Source organism: Euphorbia lathyris, chromosome 7 (assembly GCF_963576675.1).
Source record: "Euphorbia lathyris chromosome 7, ddEupLath1.1, whole genome shotgun sequence".
In the NCBI taxonomy this organism is placed as follows: domain Eukaryota; kingdom Viridiplantae; phylum Streptophyta; class Magnoliopsida; order Malpighiales; family Euphorbiaceae; genus Euphorbia; species Euphorbia lathyris.
This window is the reverse complement of record NC_088916.1, coordinates 15,370,155-15,389,742: the sequence shown is the minus strand read 5'-3', so window position 1 is coordinate 15,389,742 and position 19,588 is coordinate 15,370,155. Positions and strand designations below refer to the sequence as shown.

General features: G+C 36.6%; 1 protein-coding gene across 1 annotated transcript; it reads left to right on the top strand.

Annotated features, from left to right (window-relative positions):
• The first annotated feature begins 395 nt into the window (after positions 1-395).
• Positions 396-12,207, top strand: LOC136234774 (protein TIC110, chloroplastic). Its single transcript, XM_066024248.1, has 15 exons — positions 396-1,088; positions 1,321-1,380; positions 1,504-1,627; positions 1,738-1,806; positions 1,924-2,022; positions 2,238-2,304; positions 2,716-2,780; positions 2,856-2,950; positions 3,115-3,242; positions 3,320-3,420; positions 7,328-7,544; positions 7,700-7,854; positions 10,005-10,130; positions 10,229-11,215; positions 11,775-12,207. Exons 1-15 carry the CDS (start codon positions 580-582, stop codon positions 12,015-12,017), a joined length of 3,045 nt encoding a protein of 1,014 aa, XP_065880320.1. The 5' UTR covers positions 396-579; the 3' UTR covers positions 12,018-12,207.
• Positions 12,208-19,588: the final 7,381 nt, after the last annotated feature.

The window sequence follows — 19,588 nt, the reverse complement described above, 5'->3', positions numbered from 1 at the left end:
TGGGAGTTTATAGGATGTAAATGAGGTTAAATGTTTAACCTTGTTTGGGAGTTTAAATTTGGAGGGGAATGAAGGTTAAATTTACTCTCCACAGACAAGAAATTTTAAAAAAGTTTACGTTACTCCCATTAACCCCCAATTTGGAGGTTAGAGTTTGGAGGTTAGAGGAAGTAAAGATTTAACCCCATTAACCTCCATTTACTCCCAAAAAATAACTCCCAAACAAGTTTAACTTAATACTTAACCTTCCATTACTCTCATTTACTCCCATTAACCTCCTCCCAAATCTATAGCCATTATTCTAATATGAGGGCTAAAAATGTCATTTTACCTTAAACAGAAAAGGCTTTATTTACAATATGCCATTAATACAGTGGTAGTAGTATGAGGGGAAGAGCCGCCCAGTTCAACTGCAACATGATAATAAATTAAAAATACAAGTATATCATATAGTGTTCTATCTAATTTTCCCCAACTCTATCTTCTTCTTCATCTTCTTCTTGTTTCGTTAAACCCTATAACCAGCACAAACTCTGCCGTTTCCGATAATTTTCCTCCGTTCACTCAGGGAGGAGAGCCATGAATTCTTCTCTCCTCACTGCTTCTACTTCAACTCCTCTTTCCTCCCCTTTCCTTAATCCCACCCCTCTCCGTCTCACCACTCCCTCCTCTGTCTCCCTCCCTACACGTCGCCGTTTTAGAGTCTCCGTCCCTCGTAACTCTTCAGATTCACCAACTGATGTCTCCGTTGATTCCACATCTTCATCTGATGTTTTTGGTGGCAAACGCGAGCTATCTGGAATGCAGCCTTTGGTGGCTACTCTTTCACCTCCTGTTAGATTAGCGACTTCCGCAATTGTTCTTGCTGGTGCTCTTGCTGCTGGTTATACTTTGGGTTTAAAGTTCGGGAAGACTAGGAATTTGGCTTTGGGCGGCGCTGCTGCTATGGGTGCTGCAGGTGGTGCCATGGTCTTTGCCATGAATTCGTCTGTTCCCGAAGTTGCGGCTGCTGATTTACATAACTATGTGGCTGGGTTCGATGATCCCAAAGCCGTTAAGAAGGAGGATATTGAACATATTGCCAAAAGGTTCGCATCCTTATTACTTAGGCAATTCAATTCATGTAAATAGGATGTATGTGTATATTTTTAAACCATTTTCGTCTGTTCAATTTTTTCATTTTGAAGATTTTTCTTAGCTCGTTTGTACTTCCTGCAATGTGAGAATTAGAAGCTCTTGTTTTACCTTGTTTTGGATGCTTTCAATATATTTTCTTTTTGACTACTTTTTAAGTTCCTACTCTCAATTTTGATATCACAGATACGGCGTGAGCAAGCAGAACGAGGCATTCAATGCGGAACTTTGTGATTTATACTGTCGGTGAGATGAAATGAACTTTATGGTTGTTGAACTTAAGAACAGTTTTTATTAATTATGCTTCTGATAATTCAGTCTCTATTTTGTTAAAATGAAGTATCTTATTTAAACCGGGTTTCTGTATAGGTTTGTTTCATCTGTTCTACCTCCTGGAAGTGAAGATCTTAAAGGAAATGAAGTGCAAACAATAATCAACTTCAAATCTGCATTGGGAATTGATGATCCTGATGCTGCTAACATGCATGTGGAGGTATTGTTACATGAACATCTCACATGCATGTGAAAAAAATGACTATACTTTTAGTTGGATGTGATGAATGGGTACAATTTTCTTTAAGCTGCTACTTCTCATGATTGTAGATTGGTAGACGGATTTTCAGGCAAAGGCTTGAAACTGGAGATCGTGATGGTGATGTAGAGCAGCGTCGGGTAGGTCAAGTGCTATTTGACTTGTGCATGTATTATTTCTTAATCTATACAAGTTTTCGTACTAGCATTTCAATGGAAATTTGGAACTTGACCATTAGTACTAATTCTCCAGTGCAGGCATTTCAGAAGTTAATCTATGTCTCAACTTTGGTTTTTGGAGATGCATCATCATTTCTTTTACCTTGGAAGCGTGTTTTCAAAGTTACTGATTCCCAGGTACTTATTCATAAGTATTATCTATGTCTAGGCTTTTTTGATGTGATTTCAAGTGGGTATACTGATCATGTATGGAAAATGACAAGTGTTGGATTTTCTTAAGCATGTTACGTGTTCCTATGTATGGGTTTGGTTGTGATTCGTTACACTTCTCAAGATTTTTGTTCACCTTTTTTGTGACTACTTATTTATTTTCAATATTCTTATCCTGACAGGTTGAGGTTGCTATTCGTGATAATGCCCAGAGGTTATATGCTTCAAAGCTTAAGTCAGTTAGCAGAGGTAAGATACAGGTCCATAATCATGTAACCTGTTGTGGTGGGTGCTAGATACTCAACTATTTATGTGAAGGGCATTGTAATAGAAGCATGCTATTTAATAACATTTGTGATTTTATCCTGAAATCCTCAATTACCTTTAATTGGTTCTGCATATGATTCTTTTCTCCATGAGTCAAACAAAATCATTTGCATTTTCTAATGTATGAAAAGAGGCTGTCGACTCCTGAAGCAAATTGCCTTTTATTCTTGGTGATGGACTAGTGTTGACTCATTAACAAAATTCATTTATTTATTGGTTTTTATTTCAACCTGAGCTGCAAATTTGATCTTCAAGAATTTGCTTGCTACTAGTGAAACAAGAGTGTGTTCCATTCTATATGTTGATAAATTCTGTATTTTTGTTTTTATATAGATGTAGATGTGGAGGAGCTTGTAAGCCTTAGGCAAGCACAGCTTCAGTTTCGGCTTTCTGACGAGGTACCTTCTTCGCAGTGATAATTTATTTTTCAGTTTGTAGTTGTTTCTTTATATGGTCTATTCTGTTTCATGCAGCTTGCAGAGGACTTGTTTAGGCAACATGCAAGAAAATTAGTGGAGGAAAATGTATCAGCTGCACTGGATCTTCTAAAGTCCAGAACAAAAGCTGTGTACGATACTTTAACTCCAATACAGCTTTATGTATCCCATAACTGATTAAAGTTCTGTTTTTGAAAGAACTTATGTACTCTAGTTTTTGAAAGCTATTTATCGACATTTTTTCTTTTATTGTGATGGTGATAAATTCAACCATCTAATTAAATTAATTTTACAGTAGAGGTGTCGTGCAAGTGGTGGAAGAGCTTGATAAGATACTGGCATTCAACAGTAAACTGATTTCATTAAAGAATCATGTTGAATCAACTTCCTTTGCTCGCGGAGTTGGTCCACTTTCTTTGTTAGGTAGGGATGCTATTTGTGCCTTTTGCCTTCTAATTCTTTGTGATGAAATTTTGTACTAATGATTCTTTGTGACCCAGGTGGCGAGTATGAGAATGAGAGGAAAATGGATGATTTGAAACTCCTTTATAGAGCATACCTTACAGATGCTTTATCTGGTGGCCGCATAGAAGAAAATAAGGTGAACCGATTATTGGTTTTGCTGTCTATGCTGCTAATTCATTTCTTGCATGTGATTTAGATATTGATTTATGCATTAATCAGAATAATCTGTTTATTAAGGTGATAAAATAACACCAGGAACTTCTTGGGAAGAGAAATGGAATTAATTACACCATGGAGAGAGTATAACCTTATTTTTATTTCTCTTTTGTTTTATTGTTCTGTGGGTGCCTCATGGACTAGAAGAGTTTGGGCAATTAGAAATCAATAATCAGGGCAAGAAGAGGATGAGCGTGGCCGGAACAATAGGAAATAATTATGTTTGAAGCAGTGGTGGAACCAGGATCCCGGTTGACCCAGGGCTTAAATATTTAACCTATGTTACATGGACTCGGATACGAGTGTCAGACACGGGTGCGGATCCGAGTATCCGGTACGGCAAGTTAAAATTTTTTGGACACGGGGACTCTGTCCTAAATTTGGACACGGGTACGGGGATACGGGAATATTTTTTTTTTTTTTTATATATTTATATATATAAATTCCAAAAAAACCCCCAAAATTTAAACATATATTTAGGGATAGGATGGGAGAAATGCTCCAGAGAAAAGCTTTTTAATTCTATTTTGGAATTCTAAGGACTTTTTTTTTTTAATTAGCAACTCTCATATTGTTCATTGAGAAAACATGTACAGAAATGCTCCAGAGAAAGCAGTTGTCCACGTATATAATCTGAGGATTTGGATACAGAAATGCTCCCTTTTATTTTCATTGGTTCTGCACTCCAAAACGACGTTGTTTTTGAGTGCAGAACTAATTAAAAAAAAACTGGGCCCAGATTAAACGATGTCTGGGCCCAATTTTTTTTAAAATGGTGCCCAGCCCATTAGGGCTGGGCACCTCCTTCGTTGAGACAATCTCAACGAAGAAGATACAGTTGACGGCGGCAGACCTTCCTCAGTTTCGCCGGAGATGGAGGCTGCCGTATCCCGACACGGATTTCATACCCAGATCCGTGTCGTGTCGTGTCGACACCGGTACGGCGGCATTTTTGGCGAGTCCATGTATCATAGTATTTAACATAAAATTTATACGGTCAATAAAAAAATATCCAAAAACTCGTAGCCAATGAGAAAAAAACTAAAACAGATTGTTTGAAATGAGGAAAATGATATGATCCTGAAAAGGAGTAGCATCTTGAAAAAACTTCAAGTTTTCAACAATTGTGTTTCATAAGAAGACTAAACAGATTGTCCGACTCTCTAATTTTACCCAATTTTCATAGTATTCTTTTACCTTGAATGGACTTCAGAACAGTTGCTGAAACTTATTCCAGTAGTTCTGCCACCTGCAATTTTTATACTTTCAACAACTATGACAACAACGGAGCACTAATCCTTTTGACAATTTGTTCAAGAACACGTCAAAAGACAACCTTCTCTAGCTGTCTCAACTATTTACACTTGTCTTATGTTCATAATTCAATTTACTTCCTCTCTAGATTCACACCTAATTTTTTATTCAACAGCGTACTAATCCTTTCAATTCTAAACAGATTTTTTGATACTTCTGATAATTCGATTCAACAAAAACGAAAACAAGAAGTACTAGTAACCCTTTCAATTCTATTCATACCTAATCAGCAGTTAATCAATCAAGTCAAATTGAAACAAAACCTATTGACAGACAAATTGAAACACAATCATGTATTGTACATACAAACCTAGGGCTAGGGATTTAAGACACAAATCAACTAAACTAACCTTGATCCTCTTGCTTGCCCGAAGGGCGAAAGGCATATTTTCGAGCTTGCGAGCCAAGCCAAGCCAAGCAGCAAGCTGGACCAAATTTTTTCAGCACGCGAAGTGTATTACAATGACCTGAAGACAGTGGTGGTGGAGGAGAAAGAGAGCAGTTCACAGAGCTTCCAAATACATCGATTGGACTGTATTCCTAATTTTAATTTCGATTTCACTAAATGAAATGACGTCCTTTTATGTCATTAAAAAACAAAAAACAAAATAAAACAGAGTTCATCTTCTTCACGTCGTCGAACAGAGGGGCTGAGGCAATTAGGTTTCTGACCGACTCTGTAACAGGGGTCTAAAAAAATTTATTTTCACCATTTTTCGGTGTCTACCCAGGACTCCAGCCCCGGCTAGCCCCCCCTCTCCTCCCCTTCGTTCCGCCGCTGGTTTGAAAACACCCGTAGAATTAAGATTCTAAATTGGGGAAAAGATACAATGTTACTATTGCCATTAAATTTATATTTAAAAAACTGTTACACTAGAGATCCTGAAAAATTTAGGAAAACTGAAAACTATCCCTTATTAATTAAAACATTCAAGTACATCAGAAACTGGTAAATTTAAGGAAAGGCGAAAAAATAGAATCGTAATTTGACTTAGAAACTCATGCATCATTCTTCGATGAGTAAACCTTGCAAAATCCTCATGTGGCTGCATCAACTTCTTCTCTTTTCAGAAATCCACGTGCTTTCATTTGTTGATTAGAATGCTACCTTAATCAGAATAGTCTGAATGGTTTGCCTCTTCTTGATTGAACTTCCTAGACATTTGGCACGTCTTTAATAGCGTTAGCCTTTGCAACTAGCAGCTATTGAATTTGATGTTTGGTGAAAGAAGAAACATCATAAACCCCACAAGGATACTAGTCTGAAACATTGAAGACTAGACTAATTTGCAATTAAGATGGAAACTGAATCAAATAGGCATTTGATTGATGTTCCTCAACACTGTACTGGGTCCAGGTGTCCTAGTTTTCTGTTTGTGATAATTTCCTTAACTAAAGCATTCTCGTGTCTTCTCAAATGTGCAAGTATTTGATTACTCTCTTCAAACTCCTGCTTATTGCAGTGTTCATTGGCATCTTTTACCATTTCATGAATCTTTGAATAGGATCAGCAGATCTTTCCCCATCATCACTTACTCCAGCTTCTTGAGCCAAAGGCACCATTTTAAACACATGCTGAGGTTTCATCCACAGCAGTCCCAAGAGGTGTTCTCTTTGTGCTTTGATTGACAGAATTGTTGTAGTCAAATTGAGCTTGAGGTATGACTGAATCCAGTGTCTTTTCTGTTGTTCCAGTGAGACACCTTAGAAGAGTTCACATTATTTGATTCACATCTTCGGTACAGTCTTCTGTTTGTGAATGGCAGGTTCTAGGTCATGTAAAAAGTGTGCCACTTTTGAGAAACAACCTTCCAAACAGAAATAGAGTCATATCCTTTGCTGTTTTTATCTTAGAAGTCCGAAAAGAAATTCGTACTGAAATGGATTCATGTATCTGGTCAAGTGAAAGAGTAGGACCTGTACTTCATCTTCCAAATAACAAACTGAACAATTCTTCAGTAATTCCCCAACATTCTTTGCATTTTTGGCCAATAGTAATTGTCAGCAACCATTATGGAAGTTCCTCAAAGGGCAACTCAATTAGAACTCATATTCTTCATAATAAACAAAGGGCAACTCAATTAGAACTCATCTTTGTTTGCTATTTCCTCAAAGATTTGAATTCTGGCATAAATTCCAAGTGGAAATGTAATGACTTCAAAAAAATTATGATGCCGAATTTATTCTTTTGTTTACTTATGTTTATAATGAAGTTCTACCATTATTTAAGGAACTTTAAATTTGTGCCATCTTCATTTTCTTCATAAGCCACTGAGGACTATCTTGATATTTTGAACGACCCATGCCTTATTATGGGAAACTAGTTGATTTGCTTTTCAGGTAAGCATAAATTAGAATTTTAGTTAGTACTCTCCTTATATTATTACCTCATTACCATTGGTCTCTGTATGCCTCACTGCTTATTAGCAAGTATTATTGGTGATTTTCTTTTGTATTTTACTTCTTCCTACGTTATATTAGCTTATGATTCTTTTATGCTTATATGTTTGTAGGTTGCCGCACTGAATCAGTTGAGGAATATATTTGGCTTGGGTAAGAGGGAGGCTGAAGCAATCGCAGTTGATGTTACCTCAAAGGCATATCGCAAAAGACTTTCACAGGCTGTCACCAGTGGTGATTTGGGTGCAGCAGATAGCAAAGCTGCTTTCTTGCAGAATTTGTGTGAGGAGTTGCACTTTGATGCACAGAAGGCAACTGAGATACATAAAGGTAATGAACGATTTGAGGCCACATAAACTGGCATGTTATGATGTTTTACAATTTTTGAGTAATTTATTTCTGGTCAGGTATTACTTATGTATTCTATTGTATAAGTAAACCTGAACTAATTCTCTCTAATATTATTATTATTTCACTTTTTTTAGAAATATACCGGCAAAAGCTCCAGCAGTGTGTAGCTAATGGAGAGCTGAGTGAGGAGGATGTTGTTGCTTTGAACCGTCTGCGAGTCATGCTTTGCATTCCTCAACAAACTATTGATGAAGCTCACTCTGATATCTGTGGCAGTTTGTTTGAAAAGGTAATTCAACATTTTTTTTTTGTCTTATGATGCTTATATTGGAGGAAGCTAGTTAAATCTGAGAAGTTTTTCAACTAGTATTTCTTGTTAGGCTGTGCTTTGAATTGGATATAGGATCATAGCTTTGGACATCACACAGTTCATGTTTGTTCTTCAAGAAGTATCAGTAGGGTGACTTTCTTACCAATTTTGGTAGTGGGGTTATAGCATGATGTGGAACCTATTATTTCTGTTACAAAATCACTTGCATTTTAATGGTTCTTATTGATTTGGCAAGTAGAAAGGTACTGAATAGAGAGTTCATGGAAGGCTGTAACCTATGAAGCACAGACACGGGTGTGGCAAACGGCATTTTTAGAAAATATGAGACACGGGTGCGGCGGGGACACGGCAAATTTTATATAATTAATTATATATATATTAGATATAAAAATATATAAAAAACATGCTAAATCACAAATCGGAATCGTGATGTTAGGAGAAGAACCTAGGAGAAGAATCGCAGCGCATGAGAAGGAAGAACCCAGGAGAGAAGAAATTGTTTCTGATTATTCCCAAACAAAAACGAAATCGTGATGTTAGGAGAACTGCGATGTATGCAGCACAGGGGTTGAAATCGCGATTTGCGCAGGAAGGAGAGAAGACCTAATTCTAATTTGTGTGATAGAGATTATAATTTAGGAATTTTGACAAATTGCATAATTGATCCTTAAATTTTATAAATTTTTTTTAAAAAAAACCCTAATTTTTAACTTTTTTTTACCCCAGCTGTGTCCCGCCGTGTCCCCATCCGTGTCCCATTTTCCGGCCGTGTCCCCGCCGTGTCCCCGCCGAGTCCCGAGTCCGGCGAGTCCGACTCGGCCACGGCGACCCCGGGGAAGAGTCCGTGCTTCATAGGCTGTAACAATATAAGGTTTATATGGCTAATGTCATGGTCCATATTTAACTGATAAAAAATAGTGATATACTTAGGATTTCTTTTTAGTTTGCTTAATTCTTTTAGGAATTTTTGTTTGAAATTTGATATGCATTATTGAGGGCAAGTACAGTTGTTAAAGGGGCACAAGGCATTAGGTGGTGGCTCTAGAGAACTTAGGTGCTAGGCACTGGGAACTGGGAGGGCATGCCTTGTGCCTGGAATGATACTTTTTCAATGAAAAGAGAGTCACACTTGTTGCAGATCACTCTTTCTTGAAACTTCCTGATCTTCCAGAAAACAAGTTTCCGCGCTCTAGAAATGCTTAATCCATTGCTGGAAGTTACTGGGAGGTCACTGTAATCTTACAAGAAGACCACTACTAGAGTCATCAGATGTCGATTTGCTTAATTCTGTCAACCTTGTGCCTCAAATCTTTCTCCTAGATTAGGATTTCTTTTTCTCTGCTTTTTTTTTCCCTCTCGTGTTTCTGGATTTTTTTTGGTTATCTTTCCTTTTTCAATTATGTGCATACATGCTAGGGTGAGGCTACCTATTTAGACTGACCACTTTTTTCTTCTTCATTTTCTAAGTTTCTGCGAGGTTAATAAGTGCTCCAAGTCTTGGCTTCGTCTACTTATTTAGTTACTCTGGACTTAGTTAAGGCTCTTAAATTTATTCAAGCCGTTAGTTGCTCTTAACTTGTGAAATAATGAAATATGAGATTTATTTATTTATGTTGAAGCTAATAGTATGATATAGATTAGTTTCTTGGCATTTCATTATCTTTAGCTTCATGCTTTGGTTAAATCTTCACTTTATTGTATTTTACCATCCTTTTACCGGATTCGAGCTGGAACTCTGGAGAGAAAGGGAAAATTCTCCCACTAACTGCTTTTGCGATACACAAGACTCAAACCTAAGGGGAAGGAGTTCTTAATTGCTCCAGCCAACTTGTTGGTTTTGGATAAATCTTTATAAATTTTGTTAAGAGTGTTACTGTCCACAGTTTATCATGCATATGAGTGCTCAAGCTCCATCACCTCTTTGTCCTAGTGTGCTTTGTGCCTTTACAAGTACTGTGTATTTTCTTTGCAGGCATTCTGCAGTTTTATACTTATTGTTTCTTCAATGATAAACTCATGCTATAGGATTACTACCTACTATCTGATTTTCGATAGCTAGTTGCTGAAAGTTGGTTGAATTATGCTGACCAAGTAGTTACTTATATCAGGTGGTGAAGGAAGCAATTGCTTCTGGTGTTGATGGTTATGATGACGATGTTAAGAAGGCAGTAAGGAAGGCTGCTCTCGGCTTACGATTAACAAGGGATGCTGCCATGGCTATCGCTGGCAAAGCAGTGAGCATATATTCTGATCCCTCCACTGTTGGAAAAATATAGATTATAAGAAAACATGTCTAATTTGCCTTTTCTTGCATTCATGATCTGCCATGCAGGTTCGGAAGATTTTCATAAACTACATTAAGCGAGCACGGAGTGCCGACAATCGTACTGAATCTGCAAAGGAATTAAAGAAAATGATTGCATTTAATACATTGGTTGTAACTCAATTAGTGGCAGACATAAAAGGGGAATCTCTTGATACTCCACCAGAAGAGCCTATTAAAGATGAAGAAAAGCAAATTGAAGAGGATGATGAATGGGATGAAGAAGAGTGGGAGTCACTCGAGTCACTTAAAAAACTAAAACCTAGTGAGGAGCTTGCTGCCAAGATGGCTAAGCCCGGGCAGACAGAGATTACTGTCAAAGATGATCTTTCTGATAGGGAAAGGACTGACCTCTATAAGACGTACTTGCTATACTGCCTAACTGGGGAAGTGACAAGGATTCCGTTTGGTGCTCAAATCACTACTAAAAAGGACGACTCTGAGTACGTTTATCTAAACCAACTTGGTGGGATTTTGGGTTTGACTGTCAAGGAAATTGTGGAAGTACACAGGACCCTCGCAGAGCAGGCATTTAGGCAACAAGCAGAGGTGATTTTAGCCGATGGACAATTGACAAAAGCCAGGGTTGATCAACTCGCTGAGGTGCAGAAGCAAGTTGGCTTGCAGCCAGAGTATGCACAAAAAGTAATCAAGAGTATTACAACCACAAAAATGGCAGCTGCCCTTGAAACTGCTATCAGTCGGGGGAGGCTTAATATAAAGCAGATAAGAGAACTAAAGGAAGCAAGCATCGACTTGGACAGCATGATATCTGAAAGGTTACGGGAGAACCTTTTCAAAAAAACGGCAGATGAAATTTTCTCAGCAGGTACTGGAGATTTTGATGAGGAGGAAGTGTATGAGAAAATACCTGCAGATCTTAGCATCAATCCTGAGAAGGCAAAAGCTGTTGTTCATGAGCTTGCACGGAGTAGACTATCAAACTCTCTGATTCAGGCGGTGGCTCTATTGAGGCAAAGAAATCATAAAGCAGTGGTATGGAATCCTAATAATCTTTAATTTCTCTCCGGTTCCTTTTTTCTTTTATTTTATATTGGGTTCATTACAAATTTACTAATAATCTTATGAAAAAATCAGATTAACGTAACATTTTCCTTTTTCAATATTGCCCTCATAGTTTTTGTTTGAGCTCAATTTTTCCTTTTTTCAGAGTAAATGCTGATTAAAATTACTGAGGAATGAAAATTTGTGAGTAATTACAAATAGATTTTCAGATGGTACCCATGGGGAAGGGCAAAAAAGAACTAGAGCAAAATTTTTTGAGGGCAATAATGTAAACATAAAATGTTAGGGTAAATTTGTACCTTAACTTTTTTTCCCACTCTTAATATAGTATTTTAAAGGGATGTGGTGGTAAATAACACGGTTTTATAGAGAGAACCCAACTAACACGACATGATTGTTACGATTTTATCTCATACATATAACATAACACAATTTTAACACGATAACCTGAAATTGCTAGTCGTATGTGGTAGGGTATTAAGTAAGAAGGCCTTGGCATTGGTTTGAGGTATTTGTTGTGCATTTGTAGGTCTCTACTCTTAATGACTTGCTGGCTTGTGACAAAGCCGTGCCTTCGGAGCCATTGACATGGGATGTGCCGGAGGAGCTAAATGATTTATTTACTATCTATATGAAAAATGACGCAGTGCCAGAAAAGCTGTCTCGGTTGCAGTATCTGCTGGGTATAAGTGATTCAACAGCTGCTACTCTCCACGAGATGAAAGATACAGCATTATCAGTTGGGGCAGAGGAAGAAAAGTTTGTATTTTAGATTATGATTAACTCATCTTTTAGTTTTTTTGCCAAATTAACTTAATTCTTGCTGAGGAAATTTTTTCTGATGTAAACATAAGATTGTGAAATTTTGATAGGTACGAGTATTTTATACATTAGGTTTGTACTATTTTGCTTTGTGTTGTGTGTTCTATTATTTGCCAATAAAATGTTAAAAAGTATGAGAAGTAACTGTTTCAATCAAATCCTCTTTTATAATTTTTGATATAGTAAAGTATATAAATTAATACTCGATAAAGTATAGGGTATTTAAGTCTTTTGGCTTTAATTTAGGGGAGATATTTAAACCCCATTGTTGGTAAGAATATGCAACTTTTATCAAGCTCCTTTGAGAGTAAGATTTTCGTACCTAAATATTGGAATTAACTCTTTCAAATTTAGGTTAAAAAGAATTACCTTCGTTAGTTTACAATTAAAACTAACTGTTCGTGAGTAATCTGTATCACTTATAATATCCTATATTTTCCCTCCTAAAAAAAATGGTTTTCCTCAAATATCATGAACTATTTTTCACCATCTTCTTCCACAATTTTCTTTATCTTCTTCTTGTTTCTCTATTAGAAATTCAACCCGCAAGACCACTAAACCAAATCAAATAGCTAATTGGAAATCCAGCGTTTTAATAACACTGGTTATGGATTTCTTAATACTAGCTTGTCTGGTTCTGCACCTTTATATTATATCCTGCGGCTATTACCCAAAGGAATGGTGAAGAAACTTGGTTTGAAGTTGGATGTTCTAAAACATATACACTCACGCTACTTACCACTAAGACAATTGTTTCTCTTGTACATTATCACGCGCGTTGCTTAATATACCACTGTGCTAGTAGTTTCTCTTGTTTAATATTTGACGCATGCACTTATTAATATCGATTAAATGTGCATAATAATGAATTATTAATAGAAAAAAAAGAAATGTGCATAATAATGAATTATTAATAGAAAAAAAAATCCAAGAACATGCTCCAATTTCTTATTTATTTAATTCCTCTATATTTTTGTAATTTATGTTTTAAAATGTTAAGGACGATGTTCTAAATATTGTTACATATGTTCTAAACTTTATAATTTGTGTTCTAAAAATTAAGTATAATGTTTTAAAAAAATCAGTAAATATATGAACCATTTTTGCATTTGTTCTATAATATAATTTATAACTCATATTCTAAATAACATAATGTATGTTCTAAAAAACATAACGTACTATGTTCTATAGTTTATAGTTTGTGTTCCAAAAATTAAGTATAATGTTCTAAAAAAATCAGTATATATCTGGATCATTTTTGCATTTGTTCTATAATATAATTTATAACTCATGTTCGAAAAAACATAATGCATTTTCGAAAAAACATAACGTATATTCTAAACTTTATAGTTCGTGGTCTAAAAGTTAAAATATATGTTCTAACGTATGTTTAAAAAAATATATTTTCTTATATAAATAAAATATTAATATGAAATTTTATTAAAATATATAATATATTTTTATTTAAAAATATAGTATTGGATTTTTTTAGCATCAGATGCACTTAATAATATATAAATAAAAGAATTGTATAATGAACAAACAAAAGCAAGTGTCCCAGCGGTAATACATGCGCGCGCGCTCCACTCCTCCACCTCCCCTACATCCCAGTACAACGCATTCTTCATTTCTCTTCGCAGACTTCACGAAATCTGTTTTCGCGAAGTAAAATCTTCCGTTTCAGCCTCTTTTTCCTTACAGACCTTCGCAAAAGCCCCTTTTGCAAAGTGATTTTCTGGAAAGAACGAAGAGAAAACAATATATACTTACATTTTTTCTGCCTTTTACCATTAAAATCGTCAATAACCATATGATAAACGCAGAAAAATAATTAAAATAACGTCGAATAACGATTTCTTCAATCCGCACAAGAAGAAAGAAACCAAGATACGAGAAGAAACAGGAAGATGAAGAACCATGACTTAATTTTCTAGCAATAGGAAGAATCAAGAGATAAAGAGAGGAAGAAGAGAAAGACACGATGATGAAGAAAATGATGTAGATTTTGCAATATAATGGAAGAGAGGAAGGTCAAAGGTCTGGAAAGGGGACGAGAAACCGTGCAAGGAAGAGGAAGGGGGGAAGATGAAAGGTTGGAGTATTTTGGGAAAGTCACAAAAAAGTGTAGATATGTAGTAGATTGGATAAATGGGTTAAATATGTAAATGGTCTCCCATTTGACCCAATTTTATAATTTTCTCTTATATTTATCTATATTACGTATTGTCAATCCTAGTTAAACTCTAACTCATGTATTCCACCGTATATACAAAATTTATGCTCAACCTCATTGAAAGAAATTCATTAAACACTGTATCTTTTCTATCTATCTCCATTGTATACAACACTCGATTAAGCAAAAATACATGAGTGTATGTAGAATTCTCTCTTGGTTGCCGATCGAGCTGAGGAGTTTCGAAAGTGGCAATGATGGTTTTGGTTAAACTTAGATTAGAAAAGAAGATGAACACAAAAAAAGAACGAAAGAGGTTCAATGAAGAACACATCAGAAGAAGAAAATGCCGACTGCAAGAAGGAAAAAAATTGACCAATTTGAACTTTTTGATTTTAATTTGTGAAGTATTTTGAATTCGAACTTTTTGATTTTAATATGTGAAGTATTTTGAATTTTTTTAAAATTTAATAATAATAATTAAGAATATAAAATTTGCAAATCTCCCTTTTTCTTTTCTATTGCAATTTCTTTTTTTTTGGCAGAATAGGAAAGAAAAAAACAACAAAAGACCCATAAATTAGTCCGGGATTGGCCTAGGAAAGCTAACCCCCATTTGATCATCCGAAAGTAAAGAAGAGAGGAAGTCCAGAGGAGAAGAGAAGGTTGTTACACCCAAAGTCCTCATATGGCCTTCAGCGGCAAGGCGGTCTGCCACTCGATTTTGCTTCCTGAAAACGTGGCCAAACCTGATGGAATCGAAAGAGGTGCCCAATCTTTTGATCTCTTTAACTAGGTTTTGGCAACCTAGACTCATAGCTTTGTTATCGGAGATCATTTTGACCGCTTCGAGATTGTCTGATTCCACGAATAGTCTTTTTAGGCCCAGATTTTTGGCGATCCTAAGTCCAGAGAAGATACCCCAGAGCTCGGCAGTGAAGGAAGACCCCAACCCCAGGTTCTGAGCAAAGCCAGACACCCAGGCACCACCGGCATCTCTCAAAGCACCTCCAGCCGCAATCCTGCCATCACTTAGACAAGAGCCGTCAGTATTTAATTTAACTATCCCTTCCCCAGGTCTACTCCATCCAAATAGACGAATAATAGATCTCTAGATGGTATTGGATAAAATATCCTCCTTGAAACTATCAATAATAGTATTGATTTTTTTTAGAGAAGAAGACACGTAAATTAGGAATAATAATAGCTCCATCTCCAAAGATATCAGCATTCCTCCACTGCCAAACCTGGTGACAGACAACGACAAAGAGGATAGCACCATGCTCCAGCTCAGACAATAACAATCCACTAACACCATCAGCAAACCAATCTCGGTCAAAATGGGCAAAGAATTTTGAAAGCAAATGAACTGGAAGAACTTGCCTCCACACATTTTTACTTTTAGCACAATCTCTTAGAACATGGCAAGTGGTTTCCGCCTGGGCTCTGCATCTACCACAAGTATCAGAATCCACTAAATGGCATCTTTTCCTTTCGACATTTGTCAGCAATCTATTCTTAGCACCAAGCCACAGGAAGCTTCTAATGCGAAAAGGAACTTTTAAGGCCCAAATATTCTTCCAGGCGACTGAAGGGGGAGAATTCAAATTCAGATTAAAAGCCTCGAAAGCAGATTTGCAAGAATAAGCACCGTTGTTAGTAAGGGACCAATAGTGTTTATCCCCATCTTCCTCCTTACTACTAACTTTAACTCCCCAAATTTTCAAAAGCGTTTCCAGACTAAGGTAAGCCTCAAATCTTGACCAAACCTAATCACCCTCTGAATCCACAACATCTGCAATATTCCAATTACGAATCTCTAGAGGCGGTAGAGAAGTACAAATCTCTAATAAAGGCTTCTTCCCAAGCAAGTGTCATTCCAAAAACTAATAGATCTGCCATTTCCCACAGACCAACCAATCCCAGAGCAAAATTCGGAAAACACAGCATTAACCCCTTTCCATAAGAAAGAACAATTAAGAACCCTCTCTTTAGGTCCCCCAAAAACCTTATCTTTTCTATATTTCCCGCATAATAACATCACCCAAAGAGCAGACGGGGATTGCCACATCCTCCAAAGAAGCTTCATTAACAACACTTTATTATAGAATGATTTTTAAACTTTTCATATATATAGAAATAGAAAGAGAAAGAGATAGAGATAGACAAGAAACCACATCTCTTATTTTATGCCAATGACATCATATATGGGGATATTAAATGAATTCTACTTTGATAGTAATTCAATATTTTATTTGACAAAATGTCTATTTCTTCTGAACTGACATTATTATTTATTAATAGAATACATTTCTTATTATTGCAGATCAATAAAAAAATATCTTAAACTTAAAACTAAAAAAAAAATCATTTTTATGGTAAAAAATTCATTCATTTAGCAAGTTGACAAAAAGAAAAAGACTGAAAACAAGAGGTACTCAAATTGGATTAGTGATCGATTTCTAGGTTTCGTCATAAACCTAATTGGTTACTTCCAATTACGTAATCAATAGTTCAAACCACACTTAAAGTTAGATGTGCATCACGAATATTGACTATTCTACTTATTTTTTTATGTTCTTATTCTTTCATCGAATATTCCCTCCTTGTTACATCTTAATCAATGTCTTTGTCAAATGCCACTTCATCCGCGATTGCGCAACAATCTCTAGTGCTAAGAAGATAAATTAAAAATTAGGGGTATGAGAGTTATAAATAAACCAAGTTGAAGTGTGTAATAGGTTACTAAAGGGATTAGCGGCAACTAATCCAATAGAGATTTGGGTTCGAACATACCTAAATGTAGAACTAAATAATCTCTGAGCAGCGAAAGCGGAAGTGGAACTATCACCACGATCTTGTATCACTGGTAACTATCAACCACACGGTGATTAGCCAGGGGAAGAGAGTATGATCTATAGACTAGAAGCTAGGGAGATTGATTAATGGAGAGAGAGGGGTGGCGCAGGGAATGGAGGAGGAGGCACACAATCTGCTTGTAATTGTCTAGGGTAGTGTTGATTAAGTTAGTTATTAGGGTTTGGTGATGCTCCTATTCATACTGAGCCCAAACCGTAATTCTCTTCCATCTCATAAGATGGGTCTGGCCCGCCCCATTTCGGGCAAGTCGGATTAATTTGATCTATATACCCAATTAATCCTAACATCTCCCACTCGTACGCAATGGAACCAATTCCAATAAGAACTCATCTCCAAGAATCAAATCTTACCTTTTTTCTAATAGCCTGTGCGACCGACATACTATCGAGAGCTCAATTGCTACATACTCGTTGGAGATATATAACTGCTCGATGTGCATGTTTCAAGCTTGGGACTATATACTCGTTGGAGATATGTAGCATTTAGACTTGAACATGAATCGTCTTTGGTGTATGCATTATCCCAGATTCCTTATCACACCCACTGTAATAATCTAGATCTCTACAGTTTATCTGATTTCACAAGTACGCTCAAAAGCATAAATGTTCGGATGGTGAAAAACATAATGTCTCAAGATGTGAACTCAATGGATATATTTCCTTCTCCTTGTATTCTGTCCATCATAGTCTGACTCGCTTATCCAGTTAGGCTCCTTTTGGTTGGAATTAGCATATCAACCTGAGGGCAACCCTTTCTAAGGTAGCTACATCAAACTATACTTCTGGAATAAACTAGAAGTCAGAAGGATAATATATCTCTAGAAATCATAATTTCGAGATGTAAGTCTCACACTAGGAAAAGAAAAGATCGACTATTTTCCATCTTATGGTCGTTAAAGCACACATTGTCACATACACATGCCATGGTGTTCAATCCTTTTTATAGGAGAGCATGTATCTAAATTATAACACCATGTAGGAGCAAAGGTTTACACGTGCCAAATCGACGGCGCCTGACCCTTTGTCTTTTTGTTTGACGCGTTTCTTCCTGGTTTTGATAAACATGTCTCATATATTCATCATAACCTGGAATCCTTTCTCTTAGACTGCTTTCTGTATTCTCATATGAGTCAGGAAAATCACTCCCATTTTCCATAGGATCTGTCACATTCGTAACATTTTGAGGTTCAAAATCCATTTCTCGATCATAGTTAAGAATAGGACCTTGTTCTTCCTCCTCAGAATTCCTCCCACTTGAATGGAGAGGTCCATTAGAAACAAGTTCTTTAAACAAGGGGTGATTCTTGTCTATATCACCAATTTTCAGAAACTCATTCTCCAAAAATATGATGTCACGTGATTCAATTTCTGTTACATGACCATCATTATTCTCTCCCACTAGGACATATCCTTTTGATACTTCAGGGTATCTTATAAAGACACACTTTTTACCTCTTGGGCCTAAGTTTCCAAATTTGCTTGAAGTATCATAAGTGAAAACTGTGCAACCCTATGGCCTGAGAGTGCTCAAGTCAGGTTTGCGGCCGGTCCACAACTCATAAGGAGTGGAAGTATCGGTCTTGGAGGGCACTCGGTTGAGGACATATGTTGCTATTAGCAAGGCATCTCCCCAGTAGGAAATGGGTAAGTTTGCTTCAGCCATCATAGACCTAACCATATCAAGAAGAGTTATATTTCTCCTCTCGGCAACACCATTTTGTTGCGGAGTGTATAGGATAGACAATTGATGTTCTGTTCCCTTTTCATCACACAAAGCATTGAATTCCTCGGAGAGGTATTCCTGACCTCTGTCAGTTCTTAGTGCTTTGATTTTTCTGTCTAGTTGGTTTTCAACAAGGTTCATAAACTTTCTGAAGCAACCTATAGCCTCAAACTTGTGAGCCATCAAATAGACGTGACCGTACCTAGTATAGTCATCTATGAAAGTGATGAAATAATAGGCTCCATGCCTAGCCCTTACATTCATTGGACCGCATACATCAGAATGAATCAACTGTAATGGAAATTCTGCCCTAGTACCTTGCCCAAATGGGTTCCTATGCATTTTCCCTTTTAGGCATGATTTACAAGGTGGTAAATTGACATGTCTTAAACTACCTAGTAAACCTTCTTTTGCTAGTCGTTTCATTCGGTCTTGACCAATATGGTTTAATCTAGGATGCTATAAACTAACATCCTTATCATTTGCAGATGGAGAAGTAGTAGTAAGGGAAAAACTTTCATTGCAATCAACTGTATCTAAAAAAGTTAAACCATTCAACATGTATCCATGACCGTAAAACAGGTCATCCAAACAAATGCTTAAACTGTTACGAGCAAAAAGATAAGTAAAATTATTCTTTAACAAGGAAGAAATAGAGATCAAGTTTCTTCGAATTCCTGGAGCAAAGAGAATATCTTGCAAGATCAGGGCCTGACCGCTCATCAATCGCAGCCCACACTCGCCAA

What these genes read in the sequence shown, in the direction of transcription:
- LOC136234774 (XM_066024248.1), top strand. Translation starts at nt 580, where the DNA reads ATGAATTCTTCTCTCCTCACTGCTTCTACTTCAACTCCTCTTTCCTCC. An exon ending in AAGTCCAGAACAAAAGCTGT is followed by an intron (nt 2,951 to 3,114) that starts GTACGATACTTT and finishes TTAATTTTACAG; the next exon opens with TAGAGGTGTCGTGCAAGTGG. An exon ending in GGCAACTGAGATACATAAAG is followed by an intron (nt 7,545 to 7,699) that starts GTAATGAACGAT and finishes CACTTTTTTTAG; the next exon opens with AAATATACCGGCAAAAGCTC.